General features: G+C 45.3%; 1 protein-coding gene across 6 annotated transcripts in view; it reads right to left on the bottom strand.

Moving 5' to 3' along the window:
* Positions 1–500: 500 nt before the first annotated feature.
* The window catches only part of cdk15 (cyclin-dependent kinase 15), a 51,644-nt gene continuing 27,158 nt past the window's right edge, over positions 501–24,986 (bottom strand). For 3 of the 6 annotated variants that reach the window (XM_059967156.1, XM_059967159.1, XM_059967161.1), the window contains 10 exons: positions 24,609–24,732; positions 24,004–24,124; positions 20,171–20,264; positions 18,712–18,775; positions 17,594–17,642; positions 11,948–12,087; positions 10,407–10,585; positions 10,177–10,322; positions 4,513–4,634; positions 501–1,272 (listed from right to left, as the gene is read on the bottom strand). In XM_059967156.1, the coding sequence (XP_059823139.1) occupies positions 10,206–10,322; positions 10,407–10,585; positions 11,948–12,087; positions 17,594–17,642; positions 18,712–18,775; positions 20,171–20,264; positions 24,004–24,124; positions 24,609–24,732 (888 nt within the window). In that variant the 3' untranslated portion in view covers positions 501–1,272; positions 4,513–4,634; positions 10,177–10,205. Of the gene's footprint in view, positions 1,273–4,512; positions 4,635–10,176; positions 10,323–10,406; positions 10,586–11,947; positions 12,088–12,108; positions 12,521–17,593; positions 17,643–18,711; positions 18,776–20,170; positions 20,265–24,003; positions 24,125–24,608; positions 24,733–24,986 lie in introns of those variants that run through there. The other 3 variants (XM_059967157.1, XM_059967158.1, XM_059967162.1) reach the window with 3 other exon arrangements.

Raw genomic sequence — 24,986 nt, 5'->3', positions numbered from 1 at the left:
TCCAATCCCAGGACCCACCAACCTGAGATAGCTCGATATCCATGATGCTGCTGGCCTTCGAGCACGGAGCACAGACCTTGTCTGCGATGTCCTTTGCCATCCATTACTGTCACTGGCCTCCGAGCATGAAATAGAGACCTAGTCTGCCGATGGATGTCATCACACGTACCAATATAGGCATCATTCTCATTTCTTGTCCACAAAAGTAGCTCAACCACCAGAAGTACATGTAGCTGTGGAACTATTGTTGTTGTGGTGCATTAGGAGGTATTGTTTTGCCGTTTCCATAGCATTTGACAGTATTTTTTTTTACAAGGCTGAGTTGCCAGCTCGACGCTCAGCACAGCACAGATGGAAACCATGCAATGAGTCGGATGGATTCGAACCTGGGACCATTCGTCTTGTAGTCCAGTGTTGATGCCACTACACCACAGGCCAGCTAACATGTGGAATTAGCTCTCCTACCAAAGCACAACAACATGCACTCCGAGCCATTAAACTAATATATTATGTTCTTTAATGATATTTATGCAACAAGCTCCTCGGTGGGAACAGTTGATCCAAATGAAAAATGAAAACCACCTGAATTTCTGCCAAACAACAGCACACCAATAGAACAGGTACAGCATGGAATTGACACGGTATCTGCATTGTTCAATCCGACATTCTTAGTGCGGGGTACAGCATACATTACGTACAGCGCCAATACCCATTTACTCTGTCCTGTCAAATTCAGGATAGTAGTGCACAAGTTAGGTACAGAGTATAAAACTCCCTCTACATTGTTATATCGAGCACTCCCAGGGGAGGCACAGGATGAGTCAGGTACAGACTTCTACTTGCCTTTACACAGTCCCATCAAACATTCACAGGACAGGCACAAGAGTAAGATGCAGAGTGAACCACCCTTTGCATTGTCCCTTCGAGCAGTTCCAGGATGGGTTGACCTACATTCGATATGTAGTGGAGATCCTTTACAGCATCCCATCAACCAACCACGCCCAGGACAGGTACAGCAAGGGTTAAATATACAGTCCAACTCTCATCCCTCCCTCCTGCTTACACTGTCCCAGTAAACACAGTGCAAATATAGCACAAGTTTGATCCAGAGTAAAGTTCTCTCTCAACTGTCCCATCAAATACTCCCTGGCAAAGCAGTGTATAAGTCAGTCTACTATGAGCTAAGGAGGATGAGGCCAGGATACAGGGGATCTTCAGTCTCTTGATGGTCTGCATGGTTGAATGTGGATATCTCTCACACACGGAAACAAGCTGCAAAGTAAAGATCTGAGGATTACAGAGTGAAACCAAGGCTGGTTCAGCCTCAGTGGATCAACATCAACATGAAAAGATCAGCAGCATCTGCTGGGCAATCACAGGTGGTCTTCAATTGTACCAGCAGGATGGACACAGTGAGATAGAGGACACTTGGAATTCAGAATCTGCTGTGGAAGCTGGGGTAGAGGGAGTAAAGAACATGCTGAGGGATAGGAAAACATAAACACAAAAAGCACTGCTGATGCTGGAAATCCAAAGCAACATACAAAAAATGCTGGAGGAATTCAGCAGGCCAGACAGTGTCTATGGAAATGAACAAACAGTCGACGTTTCAGGCCGAGACCCTTCATTGGGATTGAGAGGGAAGGGGGAAGATGCTAAAGGTGGGGGAGGGGAAGGGAAAGGAGACTAGCTGGAAGGTGATAAGTGAAGCCAGGTGGGTGGGGAAGGTCAAGGGCTGGAGAAGAAGGAATCTGATAGGAGAGGAGAGTGGACCATAGGAGAAAGGGAAGGAGGAGGGGACCCAGGCAGAAGTAGGCAGATGAGGTAGGGTAAATGGATTTGGGTGTAGAGGAGCAATGTAGAGGAGCAATGGGGGAGAGGATACAGAACAGGCAGTATAGGCTGGGATACAAAATCAGAAGAACACTGGAATGTAGTCCAAACTCTTGATGCAACACACACAAAAATGCTGGAGGAACTCTGCAGGTCAGGCCGCATCTATGGAGGGGAATGAGCAGTTGACATTTCAGGCCGAGACCCTTTATCAGGACTGGAAAGGAGGGGAATGGAGCTAGAATAAGGTGGGCGAAGGGGAAGGAGTACAAATTGGCAGGTATAGCTGAAGCCAGGTGAAGGGGTTGGTGGATGAGTGGGGGAGGGTGATGAAGTGAGAAGTTGGGAGGCGTTACGTGGAAACGGTAAAGGGCTGAAGAAGAAGGATTCTGAGAGGAGAGGTTTAATCAATGCAGATTCTGCATTTGTACTCTCAGGTTTATGAGATCTTCTAGTTCTGGTCTTTCTTTTTTGTTACTACTTTTGAGTGATTTTTGAAGTGCAGATAATGAACACTGAGGTGAACTGTACTGAAACATGCCTTTAGATTTTGTGGCTTTAATATTCTGTGTTTTTGCTTGGTTTTTTCAAAGTTCAAAGTCAAAGTACATTTATTATCAAAGTGTTCATACATTATACAACCTTGAGATTTGTCTCCTTACAGGCAGCCACAAAACAAGAAACCCAAAAGAACCCATTAAAAAGACTAAAACACCCAATTCTCCTCGACCATGTCTCACCTCACTCCACTCACCTCTCCTCGACCATGTCTCACCTCACTCCACTCACCTCTCCTCGACCATGTCTCACCTCACTCCACTCACCTCTCCTCAACCATATCCCGCCTCACTCCACCCATTTCTTGTTGACCTTGTCTTGACCTCACTCCACTCACCTCTCCTCGACCATGTCTCACCTCACTCCACTCACTTCTCCTCGACCATGTCTCACCTCACTCCACTCACTTCTCCTTGACCATGTCTCACCTCACTCCACTCATCTCTCCTCAACCATGTCTCACCTCACTCCACTCACTTCTCCTCGACCATGTCTCACCTCACTCCACTCACCTCTCCTCGACCATGTCTCACCTCACTCCACTCACTTCTCCTCGACCATGTCTCACCTCACTCCACTCACTTCTCCTTGACCATGTCTCACCTCACTCCACTCATCTCTCCTCAACCATGTCTCACCTCACTCCACTCACCTCTCCTCGACCATCTCGCTCACACCACCCATTTCTTGTTGACCACATCTCGACCCACTCCACCCATTTCTCCTTGACCTTGTCTTGACCTCACTCCACTCACCTCTCCTCGACCATGTCTCAAATTCACCCCACCCATTTCTCCTTGACCATGTCTCACCTCACTCCACTTTGAATCACACCCACCTGCTTCAAACCTTGAATCTGCCTCACCTTCTCTCGCCTCTTCAATGTTTGTCATCGTTTACCACAATCTTCCACAGAAAAAGAAATGTTACTAATAAAGTATTTAGTTCTATTTCTTGCTTTATGAACCAGCATTAAGCTGTTGGCCATCTTAAACCAGATGTTGCTGTATGTGTGATTTTGTTTTGCATGGGGGAGGGTGGGGTTGGTGTTTGATGTTTTTCTTTGGGCAGGTTGGTTCCATGGTCCTGTTTCGGGACTGCCTGTGGGAAGACGAATTTCATGGATGTATACATTTTAATAAATGTACTTTGAACTTTGAGTGGACCATGGGAAAAAGGGAAGAAGGGACGCTAGAGGGAGGTGATGGGCAGGCAAAGAGAACCAGAATGGGAAAATGGAAAATGATTGAAATGGGAGGGGGGAGAAATTACTGGAAGTTCAAGAAATAAGTGCTATCATGTTTGCTGTTGTGTGCTGGGGCAGCAGGCTGAGGGTAGCAAACACCAACAGAATCAACAGACTCATTTGTAAGGCCAGTGATGTTGTGCGGGTGGAACTGGACTCTCTGACAGTGGTATCTGAAAAGAGGATGCTGTCCAAGTTGCATGCCATCTTGGACAATGACTCCCATCCACTCCATAATGTACTGGTTAGGCACAGGAGTACATTCAGCCAGAGACTCATTCCACCAAGATGTAACACTGAGCGTCATTGCAAGTCATTCCTACCTGTGGCCATCAAACTTTACAACTCCTCCCTCGGAGTGTCAGACACCCTGAGCCAATAGGCTGGTCCTGGACTTATTTCCACTTTGCATGATTAACTTATTATTTATGGTTTTATATTGCTATATTTCTTCACTATTTTTGGTTGGTGCGGCTGTAATGAAACCCAATTTCCCTTGGGATCAATAAAGTCTGTCTGTCTGTCTGTCAATGCTCATGGCACCAGGTTGGAGGCCACCCAGACGGAATATAAGGTGATGCTCCTTCAGCCTGAGAGTGGCCTCATTGTGGCGGCAGAGATGGCCATGCATGGACCCACATGTCAGGATGGGAACCAGTTGTGATGAGGAAAGGCAAAGCGGCATAGGACTATACAGTGTGCGAGATGGAGGGAATATACGGTGTATATATATGGAGGGAATGTACTGAACAGGAGAGTCATTAGGGGGTGGCGTATAGAGGGGGTCTACCCAGTGAGCCAAGGAAGGAACGTACTGAGTGAGACACATTTTGGGTGTACATGGTGTAACTTAGAGTGAATACACAGTTCCTCACCTGCACCTTTCATTTTCCACATCAGGCAAGGATTGATGTGCACTTGTCCTTCCGAAAGGGATGAAAAGCATTCCGTGCTTCAGGCTCAAGCCGAACTCCAGCTACGCTGAATATGGAAACCACTGCAAGAGGAATGAATGCACTGGTCAGCAGAACGAACAGCAGTGAAGAGTCTCCTCTCCAATGAAACGTGCACGGGGATCTGAAAAGGGGTTTAATGGTGTTTATGCCCCTCAAGATAGATAGGCTGCCCATCAACATGCATTAATCAGTAACACCGAGTCCAGTTACATGTCCTGCTGCCCCGGGAAAGTGGCCAACATAATCCAGGATGCCTCCCACCCTGATCATTCTCTCCCATCAGGCAGGTGTTGCAAAAGCTTGAAAGCATACACCACCAGTCTCACGGACAGTTTCCATCCCATTGTTACCATATCATTGAATAGACTCTCGTGCATTAAAGGTGCAATCTTGATCTCCCAATCTACCTTGCTGTAACCCTTGCATCTTACTTGTACACCGCAGAACACTTTCTCCGTACTTAAGTTTGTGCTGTATTCTTTTTTTAAAAACTACCTTGATGTACTTACGGTATGCTACAGTCCTCTGGGATGATATGCAGAGAAAGGACTTCAGTGTACTTGACTGTAATAAATACATTGACTTGACCTTCCTGAACTTTTTAAACATCACCAAAGGCAAGTATCAAGTGGGAACTGAAGAGACCAAATCAGCTTGGTAAAATGCAGAAACGAGGAGCTGGATTTTATTTTCCAAAGCACTGGGAGCAGGTGAGGGGGGTGTTGAGGGACCCAGCGGCATGCAAAGAACCTGGAATTAAGTGCAGAGCACAAATGGTGGGTTTTGTAACCCACCTGCTGCAACTTATCAGCTCCAGGTTTCCCGACTGGCCAGTGAGTATAAAGGATCCAGTGTTCATTGATCACACTCCTAGCCCATCCTAAATGAACATCCCAAACCTGACAAAAAAGACTGGCTGAATGGAGCCCCAGCTTCAAAGGCTGCACCTTGTTATAATGACTTCACTTTTGTGCGTGACACTGGTGGGGGCAATAACCCAGGAGTTGCTGTTGCTCATTTTCAGTGGAAGTGAGGAGACACAGCTGGGGGGGCTGTCCATAGGGTCAGCAGAGGACAATGGAGCCACTGTTGTGGGTTCAACGCTGAATGTGGTTCAGTGAGGGGTCAAGGTGTGATCATTCACCTGCATCCCAATGCGTGTTTACCTCTGAAACCCAGACACTGCCCCTCAGTCACATCACACCTCCCTCCACCCCACCTGCTCTTTGCCTTTCTTCATGTCCCCATCTGCCCAGTCTCCACTGGCAGTCACTCTCACCTTTCTGCTTTTTCACCCCACTCCCTCGCTGTCAGTAAGTGCTCGCTACCATCCACTGGACACACCCATCACTCTCACCAATATCACTCCATTCACCTCTCAGAAGAGCCAGCAGAAAGCAAAGGAGGGGCAGAGGACCAGGCAGAACCCTCCACCCAGCTGGAAACCCTCTGCTGTAGAGGAGGCAGAATTGGCCACCAGCACGATTGCTTATGGTTACTTCCCAACCACCTGGTCACGTATTAAATATCAGCAGCCACACAGCATAAAGCAGTCACATGTTCATGAACATAAAGTGAAATTTTACCCTGTGCAGAATAATAATTATCCTTCCCTTTAACGTTCTAATTTATGTCCCTAATTAGGCATCATGGTAATGTAGTGGTTAGCATAACACTACTTAGCACCAGTGACCCAGATTCAATTCTGCCACTGTACGTACGTTCCCCCCACAGGTTTCCTCTAGCTCCTCTGACATTCCAAAGACATAGAGGCTAGTAGGGTAATTAACTTGTATGTCTTTGGAATTGTGTGGCAGAACTCATTGGGCCAGAAGGGCCTGTGAACATGCTGTATAAATCAAATCAAATCTCCCTAATGACTTCAGGCATGCCAGAGGAGCTGATCCAGATGACAACTGTTCAGAGGAGGTCTCTGGACAGTCATGCAGACAATTCACAAGTAGATAGTCATTTCTCAAAGAAAACTGTGCCAGAACATGTAGCGTATCATCGATTACTGCCAAATGAGAGACTGTTGGCCTCAAGTATAAGTGGCAAAGTGTTGAAAGCCCTTTCTGATGATGGCCTTGTCCAAAATTGCCCAAGTTTGGGGCTCAAACTCAGCAACAAACCAATGAATTCAGGCTTTCACCAAGATCTAAGAACATCATCTTAATTAGGCTACATGGTACCCAAACCTTGACTGTTCAGAACCCTGCTGATCTCCAAGAGTTCGCTCTTTAGATTGTTGTTAGTAAGGGTGTGCAGAAGGGACATGAGGGGTTTTGGAGTTCACCTCATTCACTCGATTATTGTTCACATGCTGCCTCCTGTCCCTATCACCATCTATGGGAGAACACTAAACAAGAGAAAAATCTGCAGATGCTGGAAATCAAAACACACACAAAATGCTGGAGGAACTCAGCAAGCCAGGCAGCATCAATGGAAAAGAGTAAAGCGGTGGAGTCCAAAACTCACAAGACTTTCCACTGACAGCATTAGCTACCAACATAAGGATCTGAGCAACCTGTCTCTACATCTTCAACCAGATGCTTTCTCACCCCTTTAACTTATCGGCGTTCAGCACTGCTATCACTTTGTGTTCCTGCTCATCTTCTTCCAGCAGCTGTCTTGCCTCTTCACACTCACTTCCCATCTGTCTCCCCATTTTACCTCCTCTCTCTTTGCCTGTCTCCACCTATCATGCACCTGCCTGTCTCCCAACTCCACTCCTGCTTCCCCTCCCCCACACAGCACAACCTGCCTATCATTTTACACCCCCCTCTCAGTTCAGCAATCACCTTACGCCTTTGTCACCACTCCACTCCTCCTCATACTGGCCCATCAGATGTTCCATTTCCTCTGGGCACTGCCTGACCTCCTAAGTTCTTCCAGCAGATTGTGTGTTGCTCCAGGTTCCCGCACCTGTGTGCTCTTTTGCCCCTATTGCTTTTGAGACTTTGAAGATTTTATCAAACACGTCAGGATGAGTGACACAGTAATCTAGGGCTGTCATGCTCTTTAGAAATCTTCAGCTGGATGGTAGAGAAGGCATTAATCAAAAGGAAAATGTCCAAAGAAGCGTTCTTGTAAAGGGCTTAAAGTAAGAACAAGGTATAAGGCTCACCTTCCTTGGCCAAACTGAGGAATGAGCATCAAACCACACAGAAATCTCACCAGCGCCTCTACAGTCTCAGGAGAATTTTTAAAAAACTGACACATCCCCTGGGACCTTCACTAATTTTTGTCAATGCACCATAGAAAGCATCCTATTCAGAGGCATAATGGCTTTGTATGGCAACTGGGCTCCCCGTGACCACAAGAAACTGCAGAGATTTATGGACACAGCTTAGCACATCACAGGAACTGGCCCACTCATGGCCTCTGAGGTCGGGGTCGGCTGTGGATGTTGCGACCAGTCGTCTATGTGATATGCAAGCCAGAGCAGTACAATACGGAGAACAAACTGTTGTCCATGTAGCAGGCTCCCCCTCTCCATGCACCCAATGAATTCAAAGAAACGGCAGAGACCGATAGTTTTGCACTAGAGGCATCACAGGAGTTGCTGGTAGGTGTTGAACTCGACGTAGGGCTGTCTTAAGAGACTCCAGCTCCAGAATTTTCCCTCAGGGTTTACTCTTGGGCCTTCCCCAAATTGGTCAGAGCTTAGGAGGACGATGGTGCCTAACGGTGACTCCTTTGCTTGAATCTTCAGAAACAGTTTTATTTCTATCTTTGATATCTTTTTTTTTCCTCTTTCAAGGTTCTTTTGAAGACCCTGACCTGGAGTTACACGCTGGCTTTGGTTCTTTGTGGAAATGGGACCCGCTCTCAGGGCTTCATGACCGGCTGCTTTTGGATATGCCAAGGACACGGCCTGGAAGATAATATACCTTCAGGGTGCCGGATTTTCGTGGCTCTGAAGGCGAGTGGACTGAAGGCTGGAGCTGCTGCCTGATGTGTCATGGGAGTACACAGAAGATCGAAAGCAGTGAGCAGGCTGCTGGCTGTGTGCCCAGAGGCTAGAGTTCTTTGAGCACAGAGCTTGGAAAAAGCCACGCAACAGACCTTTAACACTATCAATCAGCGAGTTGTTTTGTTATGTCTCCCCTCTCGCTGTGAAGTGGAGACACCTCTTTTTCCCTTATCAGAGAGAGAGAGAGAGAGCCCGCGGTATGTCCAATTACTGGGTGAACGAGTAGTCTTTGGGTGACTGCAAGTCTGTGTCTTTATTGATGCTTTGCTGCACGTTTGAGTGCTCGGTGGGGGGTGCTGATGCTCTTTGCTGGTGGGGGGGGGTCATTGCTTTGCTGCTGCTTACGCATGGCAGGGGGAGTTGGGGGGGCTTTAGGGTTCTAACATTTAACTGTCATTCATTCACTCTGTTTTCATCGATGTTTGTGAAGAAAATAATTTCATGACATTCAGGACACTTCTCCGACATTAAATGTACCTATTGACCCATGAGTGGGTACGGCCGCAAGGCAGCGGAGGTTTGTGATCAGAGTTTTCCTTCTCCCAGATGAGCTGCCAACCACAGCTGACAAGCCCATCTGTCCTCAAAATGACTAGATTTAAGGCAATGGTAACCAGCCTATGCCCCTTCTCCTGTCAGTAGATCTGGTTCTGCTGGGCTTAGTACCTAAGCCACATATGAAGACTAGGAACTGGACTTGGTTGTCAGAGGCTACTTGAGACGCACACCATTCAGAGCATTTAATAGGTAATGGAAGCTTATTCCCATTACCACCCTCAGCTTTAACTACCTTAAGGAACCAGGGATTCTGACCATGCTCCTCAGCAAACATAATTATTGCACCCGAGATCTTCTCTCTTCTCCTCCCTCCCACTGGGCAGAAGGTACAAAAAATGCGAAAGCATGTACCTCCAGGCTTAAGGGCAGCTTCTACCCTCTTTTAGAAGAGTATTGAACTGTACAATAAGATGGACTCTTAATCCTCACAACTTACCTCATTATGGCCTCGGACCTTATTGTACACTGCACTTTCTCCGTAACAGTAACACTTCTTTCTGCACTCTGTTATTGTTTCAATGAACTGTGTAATGACATTATCTGCATGCATGCTAGCCAAGACAGGATTTTCCACTGTAACTCGGTACATGTGACAATAATAAACCAATCTACCAAACTCTGTACGCCCTTCTACCATTACGTCCTACTGTTCCTCATTGCTATTGCTGTGCAGAACAGCTTTAAGGTGAGGATTGAAGGCCAAGCAAAGATAGCTGTCGTTCTTTTGAAGGCAGCACATATACTGGACCATGGCAAGAGTGTGAATAGATGTCCATGAGAAGTGTTTAATGTTCCACAGAGCCGGCGTTTCCACCCATGGGAGGATTTATAACAGCAAAGCTGTGCAAGGTGAATGCATGCACAAAATGGACTCCTCCAATTTCTCTGCGTGCATCATCAGTATCCTAGAAAGACAAGGAGGCTCTGCACATTCTCTGCTGCCGCCCATGGGGTATATCGACTGCATCCAGATAAGCAGAGCTTGTAAGTGTTGTCTCCTCCACTGCAGACTCTCCCTTGTAGCAACACCACTATCTGCTCCCACTCACTTGTGAAACATTGGTCACCAGGGGAGGACTCAGCCAGCCCTCTCACTGGCCCCAACGACACAGGAGTGGCCTGAGCTGGTGCCTGGTCTGCAAAGTCCTGCTACGGTACTCCTGAGTAACTTCCACCACCTGCATAACTGACAGTTCTGGAAGAGAGAAAAGAAATGAATTAGTCCTCACAGGGGAAAGGATATGTTGTACCATTGTGTAGATGATCGTATTCTACTCACTGTTGAGACGAAGTCACTATGACTGAACGTTGTTTGCCGTGTGTGTTGCTGATAAGCAATTGTATCATCTGTCCAGGATTCCTCACCATCCTGCCTCTCACAGGGCAGTCTGAGGCTCCAATGACCTCCAGTATCCTCTCCTCGACGCAGATGGTCACAGCATCTCCATGACGTGTTCTCTAGCCACAAGGGAAGAGACAAGAAACATACTGTACCTGATCAGCTAATCAATTGTAACGGACTGTAATAAGGGCAAAGCATGAAAATGAAAACTTTGTGGATACAGGAAGGCAGGTGTAAAGCAAGTGGCATTGAGGAACATGAGATGGAAGAAGCAACAGAACACACAGGGTATTGTAGTGGTGAGGACAGCAGAGGGTTGGGGACTATGGATGTGCACTCACCCTTCCTGACCGGCACGGCCACGGAACCACACCCTCTGCTGCTCCTAGCAGCAGAGTACCAAGCCCCTGCTGCTGCCGACCTCAGTGGCAATGTCCAGGCACGCTTCCGAGTTTCTGACCCGGCTCCTTTCTCTTGTTGTGGGGAAAGGCACATCCTTCCACTCACTCACCGGCAGCATGCCAGGGAAGGAATCAATAAACTGGGTGCAGCTTTTGCATTCTATAACTTCCTGGTCCCATCCCCAAACCAATCACTGGTATTGGAGCTGAGATTGTATCAAGGGGACCCTCAACCTCACTGCTGCTGTGGAAGAGATGAAAAGTCTGGAAAGAAAACTCCAATGAGATTGACGGATCAAACAGGTTTCCAACGTGATCCTGAAGTGACCATAACTCCAGTTCCTGCTGTCATTCCTAGCAGGTTTCCATGGTAATAAAGAAGCCACTGTTAATGCAGACAGTCCGGTACAGGCACCCCTAATTAGCAATGACACCTGGAAAGGCACTGAGGCCGACACACACAGTGGCATTGGGTAACACACTAATGCTCCATCACACCATGACTGACCCAAATGTCCCCATTTACATCTACATCACTTGCATAGTGCTGTCTTCTGTTTATTCTTGGTTAGTGACCACCGTTACGAATTATGAGGCAGCACAGTAGCGTAGCGGTCAGTGCAACACTTTATAGAGCCAGGAATCATTGATCAGGAATTCCCGCAGCCACCTGGAAGGAGTTTGTACTTTCTCCCCGTGACCGCGTGGGTTTTCTCCGGGTCCTCTGGTTTCCCCTCACTTCCCAAATGCTGTACAAGTTAGGGCTACTGAGTTGAGGCCAAGTTGTGTTGGCACTGGAAACTTAGCAGACTTAGATTTGACACAAACAAAAGATTTCACTGTATGTTTCAATGTACATGTGACAAATAAAGCTAATCTTTAATCTTTACTACTTATATGATTATTGCCCAATATTATTATAAGCATCCTGCTGTTTCTTTTTTGAGCAAGTAAATGATTGCACACAGTTGCTTTCAGGCTCAGATCCTCACTGTCACCCTTCCTGCTCCTCGCCATTCAACAGTCTGGTGAGTCCAGGAGCTGCTGCAAAGCCGAGAGGAATTAATGTGTACGTACTGTCAGGGAGCTGGAAGAGTGCAGGGGGCAGGGTGCTGAAGTACTGGTGTGCAAGGGCATCCTCTGCCGAGCTTCTGTTCCGTGGATAGCACTGGAGTAACCGCGAAGTCAGGCTCTCTGCTTGTGGAACCAGACCCAATCTGAAGAAAGGAACAGACAGCCCTGTGATGGATCCAGCATTGCAGTGGCACATGATCAGCTAGATTACCAGTTGCATTACATATTGTCCTTAACACAGCAAGTTTTCTCTGGCTACTTCACAGGAGGTATCCAAATCAAAAGTATATGAGGCCCTCTGTCGGGGATGACCATGGATGGTGCATCCAGCTGTCTACATGATACACAAGCCAGGGCAGTATGACATGGAGAGCAAGCTGCTACCCATGTGTCAGCCTCCTCCTTCACGCTGCTGATCAATCCAAAAGAACGGCAGAGACCGATACAGTTTGGCAACAGCGGCGTCGCAGGAGTCACCAGTCAGTGTTGAACTCAACGTAGGACTGCCTCTGGGACTCCAGCTTCGAATTTTTCCTCGGGGTTTATTCCCGAAGCCTTCCCCATGAGTGGGTGTATCTGCAAGGCAGTGGAGGTTTGAGATCAGAATTTTCCTTCTTCTAGATGAGCTGCCAATCATGGCTGACAAGACCCATCTGCCCACAGTGACTGGTTCTAAGGTGCCAGTAACCCACCTTTGCCCCTTCTCCCGTCAGTGGAAATGGTTCATTTGGGGTTAGTAGCTAAGCCACTTGTGAAGGCCAGGAGCTGCTCTTGGTTGTCAGAGGCTATTTGAGAGCAGTTAATAGGTGGTACTCCACCATCTCCACTACATCCCACAGCTATGACAACCTTAAGAAACCAAAAGCATATAAAAAGGATTGAAACAGGAGAGCAAAAGCTGCTTGTAGCAGTTAAGTTTAAAGGAGTTTTCTGAAGTACACGGCTTGGCAGAACAAACTCTGGAACTTAATCAAGGAGGGCGGAGAGGGAAAGGGGGATAAAATGAGACAGAACAAAATAGGATTGAGAGAAAGGGCAAACAGCGAAAAAGAAACAGAACAAGAAAAATAAATAACTGGGTGGAGGCCTGGTAGAAGAGTGAGTTGGAAATGCTGTCAAATGGAGTTAACTATTCAAGCCCTTCCTTTCTTCCTATGAGGTTTTCCTGGGAATAAAAGAACTCCCTTCCTTTGAACCTGTAGCAATCCCACATGATCTCATTTTATATCCGGCATGACAGATGCTGGAAATCCAAAATAAAGTTGAGTACTGAATCAGGTAGTTTCTATGGAGTTAGGAACAAGGTTTAGGGGTAATGATAAAGGGTCATTGGCATGAAACATTAATTCTATTTCTTTCTCCACAGATCCTACCTGACCATTCACAAGTTTCTTTTCGACAATTAGCGACCTCAAGCCTAACCTTCACATTGCCACTTATCCCGTTGACAGTGTGTGGTGAACTACATTTACCTGTCTGGACACACCCCTCTGCTGACTGCTGTGGCTCCTCCCACAGACCCCTGTATAAAGGCGGTTGGAGGCACTGCTCCCCCCTCAGTCTCCAGGATGTTGTGTGGTGGTCTCTTGCAGCTAATAAAAGCCTATTGTTTGCCTCCCATCTCCGAGAGTTATTGATGGTGCATCACAGTGGCACTGCTGTTGAACGGGGAACCCAATGCCTTCCTGCCTAACAAACACACCATCACAGGACAGAGTCTGATGAACTTTCTTTGTGCACCCTCTCTGGCAAGAACATTTTTTCTTAAATACAGAGATTAAAACTGCACATAATTCCTCAGGAACAATTTCAGGCAGGAACTACATGTTACAGTAAAACACCTTTATTCCTGCACTTATATCCTCTTGGAATGAAAGGCCTCAAAACCATCAGTTTCCTAATTGTTACTGCATTTGCATTTTAGGTTTCAGCACTTTGCATGTCAGGACATCCAAATCTCTTTGATATCAACATTTTTCATTCTGTTACAATTTAAAATATATATTCTTTTCTATTTCATACACAGAAGTGAATTTTTCCCGAATATTTTCAATTTGCTTTTAGTTGCCTACTCACTTAGTCTGTCTGTATCTTCTCAAAACACCCTTTCCCTAACTAACAATCTTACCTCCTTTAAAATTGTCAGCAAACTTTCAAATATTATACTTGGCCCCTCAGCCAAGTTGTTTTTTTTTTATTATTTCTGTTTTGCACTATTTTTGATCTAACTATTTAATATACATATATACTCTTACTGTAATTTATATATTTTTCTTTCCATATTATCATGTATTGTATTGTACTGCTGCTGCTAAGCTAACAAATGTCACGACACATGCTGGTGATAATAAATCTGATTCAGATTGTTTGATCCTTGCTATTTATTGTCTTCCATCTTCACCAACTTCTTCAGTTCTTTTATTTAATTAATACTAAGTTCTTGCTTTCACTAGATTCTGGTTCTCTGGTATTTCTTGCATATTTTTCCTGACTTCTTCTGTGAGGGAAAAACAGTGTTTATTTAATTCTCTACTGTTTCCCTCATTCCCCGACTGAAATGATGCGGCTACTGAGGCAATTCTGTTTATGTTTTCAGGAAGAACTTGCAGTGGACTGCAAAGGATTGGAAATGGGGTTGAAGGTCAATGACAAATTTCCACAGGTGATACTGTCTGAGGAAGTGGAGAGAGATATCAGAAACCTGTTACTGGTGCTTCAGATGGTAAGTTTACCATGTGAGACAGTAAGGAGAAAACTGTTTTTCCAGAAGGCATAGATGATTCCTCCTTGGTTTGTGTAAAAGTGTATGTCACAAAATGGTGTCAGCTTGGAATGTGATAACATATAGAGATCGAGAAGTTTGGGCTGCATTCAAAAGGGTACAGAAGACGGAGAAGTGATCTCAATGAAATGCAAATTCTCTCATGGGGAGATGCAGGAAACATATTTCCCTGGGTGAAGAGTCTAAAACACTGTCTCAGAAGGAGGACTAGGCCAGCTAGAACTGAGGTGAGGAGTGATTTCTTCACACAGAAGGATGGTAAATATGTGGAATTCTCTGGTCATTGAGTTTATTGAAACCAGAGATCGATAGATTTCTGTACATTAAGGGAATTGGGGGATGTGGCAGACAGTGGGGGCAGAAGACCAGAAACACTCTTGCTAAATGGTGCAATGGGTTCAAAGGCCAGCCGGTCCACTTTGTCCACTGATCCTAACTTTGTCCTTCCTCACCCTCCTCTATTCCAAAGGAAACAACTGAATATCCAGTCTATCCTGAGTTTAAATGTTTGCATCATTCAGTAAACTTTTCTATCATTCCCACATTCAAATCTAAATCATTATTACCAATAACAAAATGAAGGGATTGACTATGGAGGCCTCTGGAACCCAATTGATAATAGCCTTCCAGTCACAAAAATCACCTCCAACCAATACCCTTTGCTTCTTGCCACTGAGCCAGTCTCAGATCCAATTTGCCACTTTCCCTAGAAACCCACAGAATTTTGCTTTGTTGAGCAGTCTGACATACAAATTGAAATTCATGTAGCCTGCATCAAAAACGCAGCCTTATCTTTGTCATTTCAAAAAGTTGGATCAAATTAATCAGACAAAATCTTCCTAAAATGGCTAATACCGGGGGGCATAATTTTAAAGTGATTGGAGGAAAGTATTGGGGCGGGGGGGGGGGGGGGGTGTCGGTGATAAGCTATTTATTTTTTTACACAGAGTGTGAGTGCATGGAGCACCCTGCTGGGGGGCAGTACAGACAGACACATTAAGGACATTTAAGAAACTCTTAGATGGGCACACAGATGATAGAAAGATGGAGGGGTATGTTGGAAGGAAGGGTTTGATTGATGCTAGAGTAGGTTAAAAGGTCGGCACTGTGCTGTACTGTTCTATATGTTCCCCCAAAAATCCGTACTCACTGTCCATGATTAATCCATGCACTTATAAATGAGCATTTAAACTGTCCCCAAGGATGGATTTCAATGACTTGTTCATGACTGTAGTTAAACTAAATGACTTACTATTACCCAATTTATCACTTTCCCTATTTGCAAACAGTGGCACAATGTCAGCAGTTCTCCAGTCCTCTTATCTATCTAGGGAGGATTGAAAAATGATGATCAAAGCCCTGCAAATTTATCTCTTCCTTTTTTTTTAAAAAAAACAGCTTTATCTGAGCATAGCAATTTTTCTCAGAGATGTTAAACCGGAAAATGCTTCTTTCTGCAACCTCCCTATCCCATTTAATGTTTCCCACACTTCCTCCTCAGCTATATTATCATTTTCTCCCTATTTTGTGACGATGGCTGCAAAATATTCCATTACAGCCCAATGCATATGATCCATGTCTATTTATAGGTTGCCTTTTTTATTGCTACCCTACCAACATCCCTCTAGAGTTTCTGCTGTATTAACTTCTCGGCACCCAACATAAGCTTTGCATTTTTCACCTCACTCTGACCTCTGTGGTCCTGTGATGTTAAATATAGCTGCCTCACCTTGTTGCTTTGAGGGAACAGGTCCCTCCTGAGTGTGAATTAAATCCCTTTCTCAAATGCTCCAAAACAGATTTGTCATTAAGAAGTTGGATCCAATTCACTTCTTAGCTTTTTTAATATTGACTTTACCCAAATTCAGGTCCTTTATTCCTGTTCCTTAACTCTGCTGAACACTACAATCACATAGTAAGAATGCTTTTCCACCTGGCAATCTTCATTACCTAAATGTAAATCCGGAATACTGTCCCTTTTTCGTGTTGCATTTGCTATGTACTAGCTTAAAACTTCTTCTTATTGCAAAGTAAGAATTCTATATTCCTTACCTGACTGTATTCTAGTCCACATTCTATGCTTAAAGATATCCTTCTATGTTTGCACACAAGAAATATGTCTATAACTCTGCTCGATCATATCTGCATCTCTAAAGTACATTCTCAGGAGTGTTATTGGCCTTTTTTTTCTCGTTCAACCCATTGAATGATCCTTTGAATTAATTATCCCTTCCACACTCTCCCAGGGTGTCCAGAGATCTTCCCACCTTTCTTTTAAATGCCAAGGCAATCTCCACCCAATGCACAACTCTACATTAATGGAACAAAAGGTATTGATGTCTGAATCATTCCTACATCAAGAACAATGTCCCAAACCTATTTGCCTTTGCTTGTCTCTTCTCTCACAACATCAATGAATGCACCAGCACTGTCGTCATCCCATTAGGAAAATGCACAAATTTTTTTAAAAGCATAGGTTCTGGAAATCTAAAACAGTAGAAAATGCTGGAAGGAGGATGAAATAGGAATGGGAAGTAGAATTAAATTAGGTGGCCACTTGGAAATCCCGCCTTTTGTGGCAGGCAGAATGAAGGTGCTTGATGAAGCAGTCACACAATCTACATCAGGTTTCATGGAAGTAGAGGAGGCTACTCCAGGGGCACCAGATACTGTCGTTGACTCCAAGTGCAGTTTTCATTTCTCTTTTCTGCTTTAGCCCAAGAACAGATAAAACTACAACAGTTTAATGGGTTTGAAACGAGAACTAGGAGAAGTGTGGAGAACCTCAGGAGGCAATTGTTCTCTTTACACTAGCTTGGGACTACTCCATCACAACACACTATAAACTCACATCAAAGAGAACTTACCTTTTCCAAATGTGGCCAAGTTTCTGAAGTGGTTGTGGCAAAAAGTGCTCTGTGTGCAGAGACAAGATGGAAACTTCATCATTACCATAAACTTAACAGGAGGCTATTCACATGTACGTAAATCTTCATGCCCCTCCTCAGCGAACTCAACACTGAACCTCCTACACACACATCCTTAAATATATCTACATACAGGTCCTTGTTTCCAGTTCTGTACTATGCCACTGTCTCTGCCCCCCCCACAGAGTATTACCAACAATGCAAAATGTCCAAACAGAATACATACCCACCCGACAACAAATGCAAACTAACCTTAACATCATCCCAAAGTGACAACAAAAGATCACCCCCAGACAAACATCAGAACAACTCCCTCGATGGAATTCAACATCGTTCGCAAACTGACCCAATACATCATCTTTAGACTGATCTCAAAACAATTTGCCACAGCTGACACAGCCCCAAACCATCACGTACAAACTTACCTAAAGCAACACAGCAGAGTTGACAATCTGTTACAACTCAGACCAAATACAATAGATCACGCTCCAAAATGACCTAATTACAAACACGCTTTCTGACCCCATGCATCCTCAGATAGATCTCTTATGTCTTCAGACAGACAAAAATACACCTCACTTATCTGACTTCTAATTCTTCACCTCCCAGACCATCCCCTGTAAAACATCCTCCAAGAACCATTCCTGATGTATTGCTCTCCAAACTGATCTCTCTGACTAAAACTAACACACTTCCACCCACTCCCACATGGTTGACCTCAATACACTGCATTTCAGACAGAACTTGATGCAACCCACCCAGACAGACCATGAAACATTTACTCACTCCCAGAATCCCTGATACACCCCTGTCCCTTGAACTGAACCCAATCCTAGATTGCTCTCCCATTTGACCCCAATAGACCATCATCTAGCTGACTTTTACACCTCCTTTCCATTAGAGCATACAGGTCATCATTGACCTGAACCATTCACTCTGACTCTCTTTCTGCACACCTGCTCAGTACTTGTTTGTATATCTCCACAGTGACTTCAGTACTCTCTTTTGCCAACCTTCCCATCCTACCACGAATTGACAGGTGATTCTGGGACATGTACCTGCTCTGTAGTTTGGGAGGGCAGTGACTCCGGGCCAACTCTCCTCTGTTGGGACACCCAAGACCTACAGAGAATCCATAGTCAATATTGGAGTAGAGCATACGGTTGCTTGCTGTCGTTTCACACCCATATCAACATGATAAGCCTCAGATCCCACGCCACCAGGTTCAGCAACAGTTATTACCCTACAGCCATCAGGCTCCTGAACCAGCATGGATAACATTATTCACCACATCTCTGATCTGATTCTACCACCTACAGGCTCAGTATTATTTTTGTTTGCACATTGTTGTCGGTTGCACATTGGTGTTTGTATATCCTTGTCTGTTTCGTGCTAATTTTTCATAAAATTTTATTGTATTTCTTTTATTCCTGTAAATGCCTACAAGAAAATGAATTCAAGTTAGTATATGGTAACATACGCTGTTTGATAATAAATTTACTTTGAAACTTGGACAATCAGGCTAAGATTGGTCAGCTACAGGCTCGGTATCACTTCATTGTGCTGCGTGTACACCAGGGGTTAAGGAGTCTCAGTGACTCTTCCACTCAAAGCGTAGAACAGACCCTTCAGCTCAACTCGTCTGCATTTGGCCCATATCCCCTGAACCCCTCCTGTCCAAGTGTCTTTTAAATATTGTAATTCTACCAACTTCTATGACTTCCTCTTATACCCACCACCCGGTGTGAAAACCTTGCTCCTTTAACTATCTCCTCTCTCACCTTAACCCTATGCTCTCTTCAGAATCCTCTATCCTGGGAAAAAGACTGTGGCAATCTATCTGTTCTATGCCCTTCTGATTTTATGATTTGTAAAAGGTCACCTCTCAACTTGCTTCACTCCAGGGAAAACAGCTCCAGCCTACCCAGTGTTCCTTTATAACTCAAATTCTTCAGTCCTCACAACATTCTTGTAAATCTTTTCTCTAGCTCAGTCACTTCCTCAGTATGGCTGGGCAACCAGAAATGCATGCAATACTACAACTGTGATCTTACCAACGTCTTGTACAGCTGCAATGCAACATCCCAATTCTTGTACTTAATGCCCTGCCCAGTGAAGACAAGTTTGCCAAATGCATTCTTCAGCCCTTTCTAACTGTATTGCTCATGTAACACTTACCAGGGCTCCGGTGAGTTTTGGGGAGCGTTGTAAGACAAAGAGACTAGGACTTTCTGGTGCCTCTATTTCCCTGTGGAGACAGATGGCTGTTTCCTGCGCACATGCAGATCGCAGCCAAGTGACACCACTGTGTCCCTGATGCCGCTGCACCGAGGAATACAGCTAGATTCAAAAATGAAGTGAACCGCGAGAAAAGAAAGAAGACTTTACTAACTTTCCACTAACCATTGCTACTCCAGGAGCCAGAGGCATTCCATGCGGACAGTCAATTCCTCCTCCCCCAAACTCCCCTTTCAAAGAGAGGTCTTCTCATATAAATACCAAGGCCCATTTACTTACTGCCCAAATTCTCTGGAGCTGCTCCGTGATATCAGACACACCAGGGAAAGCCGGAGAACCTTCTATCATCTCGACGAATATACAGCCAGCACCCCTACAGAGGGCAAGACAGGATTAGTCTCTGCAATTTTCATCAACAAGTGACAGTAAATATACAGCCAGTCTCAGTCATTTATCTGTGACTGAGACCAACACATCACAATGCCCAGAATTCACTCCTCTTCTCTCACCTAGACTTCTCCAGGTCCTTGGAGAGACATCCTCACCCAACTAAGTGTTATCCTGTGACACCTGCCTGGTTCGAGCAATGTCTGAATCATTGTTCTGATTTGTAAATGAGAGTTACCGGGTGGCCTAAACTTCAGATTGGGGGTGGGAGAGGAGGGTGTATGTGGGGATGCAGTTAGAAGACAATGAGCAGCCATGCACCTCTCCAGGAAAGAGCTGAAACCACCCCCAAGTGGTAACACACCTGCGGGTGACGGGGGGCTGGGAGAGGGCAGAGATGATTGAATCCCCTCACAAATTGAGAAACAAACTAACGGTAAGACAACAGATTCCACAGGAAGATGGGCTTGGACTGTGAAGATGCTGCTTCCTATCTCAGCCTTTTACATCATTCAAAGGTCCTCTGGAAGCCCACTGGCCTTGGTGAACACAGAATCACCAGAGCTAAAAGGGTTAAATAATCAAGACCAGTTTGCACAGATTGGCTGTGCGCTGTTTTCAGTGTAGCAGATTAGAGTCCACCCTATTCAGGTGTTTAAGATCATAAAAGGATTTGAAAGGGTGAGTGGTGGGAGGGGAAGGCTCCATTCGTGAGCTAAACTGGCCAGAGATGAACTCGGGGACCAGCAACGATCAAATGGAATGACTGAATATACCAGGTGTTCCATACGCAACTGCTAGTGAGTGGACTTTAGTTCCAATGGCTCCCAGCCCCTCATTCCGTGAGGCACATAGTTTCCAATCTGGCTCGAGCCATATTTTTTAAGACAGTTAAACAATCTATCCTCCAAATCGACGAATCTCAGGTGACAGACTCAGGTCATGAATGCAGTTTCACTTTAAGAAAACAGAAGTAGGGAAGACACATTGGTGTAGAGGCACGATTGAAATGCAGAGGCCTGAGCTAACCCCCACCTCACCCCAATCCTGACTACCCTGCTGGCAAATGTACAGTCTCTGGAAAATAAAACTGAAGACCCCAGAGCAAGATTTCTGTACTAGAGGGACATCAGACACTGCTGTGTACTTTGCTTCACAAAAACATGGCTCATCTGCACCATTGCAGCACTACAGCCCAATGTTCTTTGCACAGACAGGACAGCTCAGTCTTTTAAAAGGCAAAGGAGGTGGAGTATGCTTTATGATTAAATTATCATGGTGCACACACGTGATGGTTCTGTCTCAGTCCTGCTCACTCGATCTGACAAGTGTCGTCCATCTTATCTGCTGAGGGAGTTTTCTGCCATCATCCTGGTAGCAATGTACATTCCACCTCACGCACTCGAGGAGTTGAGCAAGCACTATGATCAGCAGTCACAAAACAGCCCACCTTGTTATCTATCACTGCAGAGAATTTTAATCAGGTCAGCTCAAAGAAGTATCTGAACAATTGCCACCAACATATCACCTGTGCAACCAGAGGAGCCAACATGCTTGACCACTGTAATACCACCAGCCAGGAAAGCTTACCGCACCAGCCCACGCCTGCTCTCTGGAAAGTCTGACCACTTGGCTGTACCTCTACTCCCAGCATACGGACAGAGACTGAAGACCGCAACAACAGTGGCGAGCATCAAGAAGGTACGGTCAAGGGAGACAGAGGAGCACTTACAGGATTGCATTGTCGGTGGACTGGACAATTTTCAGGGGTTCATCCTCAGATCTGTATGAATACACTCCAGTTATCACCGACTTCGTCAAGACCTGTGTGGATGAGTGTGTGCCTTCGAGAACATACTGGACATTCTCAAATCAAAAAGGCTGTGGAAGAACCAGGGGATTCACAGTCTGCGGAGGGCTAGATCCAAGGCATTCAAGACCAGTGATCCAGAACTATACAAGAGGTCCAAGTATAACCTACATAAGGCTATTTTAAGAGAGAAAAAACAATTCTGAGATAACTTAAGAGACAGAATCGGATGCATATCAGCTCTCCAGGGTGTGCAGGCCATTCCTAACATCATGAAAGGCAGTGATGCTTCACTCCCAGATGAGCTCAAAGCCTTTTATGCACACTTTGAAAGGGAGAATAAAACTGCACCTGTGCAAATCCCTGCAGCAACTGGTGACCCTGTGACCTCAGTCTCAGAGGCCGACGTCAGAACAGCTTTCATGAGGGTGAACCTTCACAAGGCTTTAGGCCCTGATGGCGTAGCTAGTAAGGCCCTGAAAACCTGTGCAAATTGACTGGCTGGAGTGTTCAAGGACATTTCCAGTCTCTCACTGCTACAGCTGGAGGTTCCCTCCTGCTTTAGTGGGCCGACAATCATACAGGCTCAAGTAGAGCAGGGTGAGATGCCTCAACAATTATTGCCCAGTTGCGCTCACATCTACTGCAATGAAGTGGTTTGAGAGGTTGGTTGTGGACACAAGCAACTCCTGCCTAAGCAAGGACCTGGACCCATTGCCACAATAGGTCTACAGTGGATCCAATCTCACTGGCTCACCTGGACATTAGCGATACCTACATCAGTTTGCTGTTCATTGATTACACTCCGTGTTCTACACCACCCATACCCTCGGTACTAATAAACATCTTCTATAACCTGAGCCTCTGTATCTCCCTCGACAACTAGATCCTTGACTTGCGATCGGGAGATCACTGTTTGTGCAAATAACATCTCCTCCTGTTGACAGTCAACACTGGTGCACCTCAAGGATGTGTGTTTAGCCCACTGCTCTACTCTCTCCACCTCACGACTGTGTGGCTAGGCACAACTTAAACGCCATCTATAAATGTGCTGATGACACAATTATTGTTCACAGAATTTCAGATGGTGACAACCAAGGAATTGATTGTGGACTTTAGAAAGGGGAAGTGAAGGAACAGAGGCCAGTCCTCATTGAAGGGTCAGCACTGGAAAAGGTAAGCAGTTTCAAGTTTCTGGGTGCCAACACCTCCGAGGAACTATCCTAAACAAGCATTCTGATGTAATTACAAAGAAGGCATGACAGTGACTCTATTTCATTGGGAGTTTTAGGAGGTGTGGTATGTCACCAAAGACACTGGCAAATTTCTGCAGATATACTGTGATGAACATTCTAATTGATTGCACCCCCATCTAGTCTTCACCGGATCAGAAGAACTGCAGAAGGTTGCAAACTCAGCCAGCTCCATCATGGGTACTAGCCTCCCCAGCATTGAGGACATTCTCAAAAGGCAATGCCTCAAAAAGTCAGTGTCCATCATTAGGAACCCCATCACCTCGGACATGCCCTCTTCTCTTTGCTACCATCAGGGAGGAGTTTCAGGAGCTTGAAGACACAACACTCAATGTTTCAAGAACAGCTTCTTTCCCCTCCACCATCAGATTTCTGAATGGACAATGAACCAATGTACACTACTTTAATAGCATTTTTCCCCTCTCTTTTCACACGACTTATTTAATTATGTATGTATATGTATACACACACACAGAGTTTATATATATATACTCTCATTATAATTTGTCATTTTTATTACATATTGAAATGTACTGCTGCTGCAAAACAACATATTTCACGATATATGCCAGTGATATTAAACCTGATTCTGAACCTGGGCTTCCCACAGCCCTCTGACTAGCTGGAGCCTTTGACCCAGAATGAAAATTCTATGTTCTCACCATACATCCAGGCCAGTGGAATAATCTGTGGCTCCTAGAAGAACATCTGGAGGCCGATACCAGAGGGTCACCACCTGTGATGAGTATGTCTGGCTGGGCACAGACTTCGCTCTTGCCAATCCTGTGATCAAAATAAAGAACAACAGGTTGATGTGAAATTTGGCCAGCACTGACACCTACAAGAAAGAGATGTTGGAGTTCCTAGCCAAATTAAGTGTTGAAACTGAACCCACATCCAGCATTTTACTGGCAACCCATTTCACACTCTCAGCACAAATTCCTCATGTTCTCCTTTAACATTTTACCTTTCACCCTTAACCCATGACCTCCAGTTCTAGTCTCAACCAACCTCAGTGGAAAAAGCCTGCTTACATTTACTCTATCTATACCCCTCATACTTTGTATTCCTCTATCAAATCTCCCCTCAGTCTTTTACACTCTACGGAATGAAGTCCGAACATATTCAACCATTCCAAATAACTCAAATCCCAGCAATATCCTGTAAATTTTCTCTCAACTCTTTCAATCTTACTTATCTCAACTCTGAACAAAAGCCCATTCTCCAGCGCGTTCACTTGCTTCTGCCAAGGATAGGTCATACTGACCAAAATCTGCAAGCTTGAGTTCTCCCACACAGCTGATGAGCAGGTTCTGTGGCTTGAGGTCACGGTGCAGAATGTGGCAGCGATGGATGTACGCCAGGCCGCGCAGCAGCTGGAAGAGAAAGAGCTGGAAGAGAAGAAGTGCTGCTTAAGCTCAGGAAGCTGTGCACCACCAGAGCTACTCACACTCTGGACTCGTGCTGGCCTGCAGAGTGGCCAAGAAAATGGAGGAACAGACACATCTGGGCAGAGTACATCGTCAGTGACAAGAACAGGCTTTATAAAGTAAGTTTTCTCTTAGTGCTCTGGTTTTCTCCCACATCCCAAGGATGGATAGGTTAGTTGGCCGCTGTAAACCTGGTTGGTTGGCATCCATTGTCT

Source organism: Hypanus sabinus, chromosome 4 (genome assembly GCF_030144855.1).
Source record: "Hypanus sabinus isolate sHypSab1 chromosome 4, sHypSab1.hap1, whole genome shotgun sequence".
NCBI lineage: Eukaryota > Metazoa > Chordata > Chondrichthyes > Myliobatiformes > Dasyatidae > Hypanus > Hypanus sabinus.
This window is presented reverse-complemented; position numbering and strand designations above follow the sequence as displayed.